The 984-nt window shown below is 59.9% G+C and overlaps 1 protein-coding gene across 1 annotated transcript in view; it reads left to right on the top strand.

Moving 5' to 3' along the window:
• The first annotated feature begins 795 nt into the window (after positions 1-795).
• Positions 796-984, top strand: part of EEF2KMT (eukaryotic elongation factor 2 lysine methyltransferase) — a 9,846-nt gene continuing 9,657 nt past the window's right edge. The window contains exon 1 of the mRNA XM_004706237.1: positions 796-933. Coding sequence (XP_004706294.1) covers positions 796-933 — 138 coding nt within the window. The remainder of the gene's footprint in view (positions 934-984) is intronic.

Raw genomic sequence — 984 nt, 5'->3', positions numbered from 1 at the left:
ACCCAGCATGATGTTCCTCTTCAGGGCCTGGTCCCTCTTGACAACATTTCCAGAGGATGTGAGACTGAGTGTCCCCACCCTCCCCTAGCCTTGGAATTTGCTAGCAAGGAAACAGAAGGCCGTGGTCAGAGGCCTCCCTGGAAGGCCTGTACTGGAAGTCTGGCCTTGTCACGTGAGGTTGTGTGACCTTGGGCAAGTGGCAGCCCTTCTCAGGGACCCCGTTTGCTGCTTGGTTGGTAACGTGGAGACGTGATAATCCGGACTTTGTGGGGCAGTTGGCAGGTTATGAGGTCATAAAAGCATGACTCGGTGTGGCTATGAGGTCCATCCAACAGGGACACAGTATGGAGCAATTGAGGGTGGGGGCAGGGGAGTGTCGGAAGGCCTGGAGCATTGGAGGAGCCAGCCCCAGGGAGGTCTGGGAGAGACGTGCATGCAAAGGTCTTGGGGTAGAGATGAGCCTATATGTTCCGGACACTGAGAGGAGGCCAATGTGGCCAGGGGTGTGAGCAAAGCAGGGATGAGGCAGGAGCTGAGGGCAGAGAAGGGTGCTTTGGAGGGTGTGGGGTCCTGCTGGCTCACTGAAAAGTGGGTGGTCCAAGCCTGCAGGCATCACCACCCTGTGGGGCAGTTAACTGTCGGCAGGGGGGTGCCATGAGGAGGAGCTCCAAGGGCATGATGTGGCCACCCACACTGGCCAGCCACACTGGAGCCTGAGCAGCCCCCTGGGCTCAGGCCCCTTTCAGAGGGCAGCTTAGTTCCCCGGGACCTCACATGTTCCGTATTTCCATTGGAATGTTGAGGCTTGCTGGCCAGCCTGGCTGGCTGCTGAGGGCTTCTGGGGACCCAGGGGGCAGCCGAGCAGGGAGGGCTAATGTGAGCCTGGAGTCTGGCTTCCGGCAGGCCACCCTAGGCATCCACGACATCGACATCGTGAGCTCAGGCTCCCAGCCACTGGGACGTACGCCCACTACAGTCCCTGGG

This window comes from Echinops telfairi, unplaced genomic scaffold (assembly GCF_000313985.2).
Source record: "Echinops telfairi isolate 266 unplaced genomic scaffold, ASM31398v2 ScPeMD7_5;HRSCAF=22, whole genome shotgun sequence".
Classification (NCBI taxonomy): Eukaryota; Metazoa; Chordata; class Mammalia; order Afrosoricida; family Tenrecidae; genus Echinops; species Echinops telfairi.
This window is presented reverse-complemented; position numbering and strand designations above follow the sequence as displayed.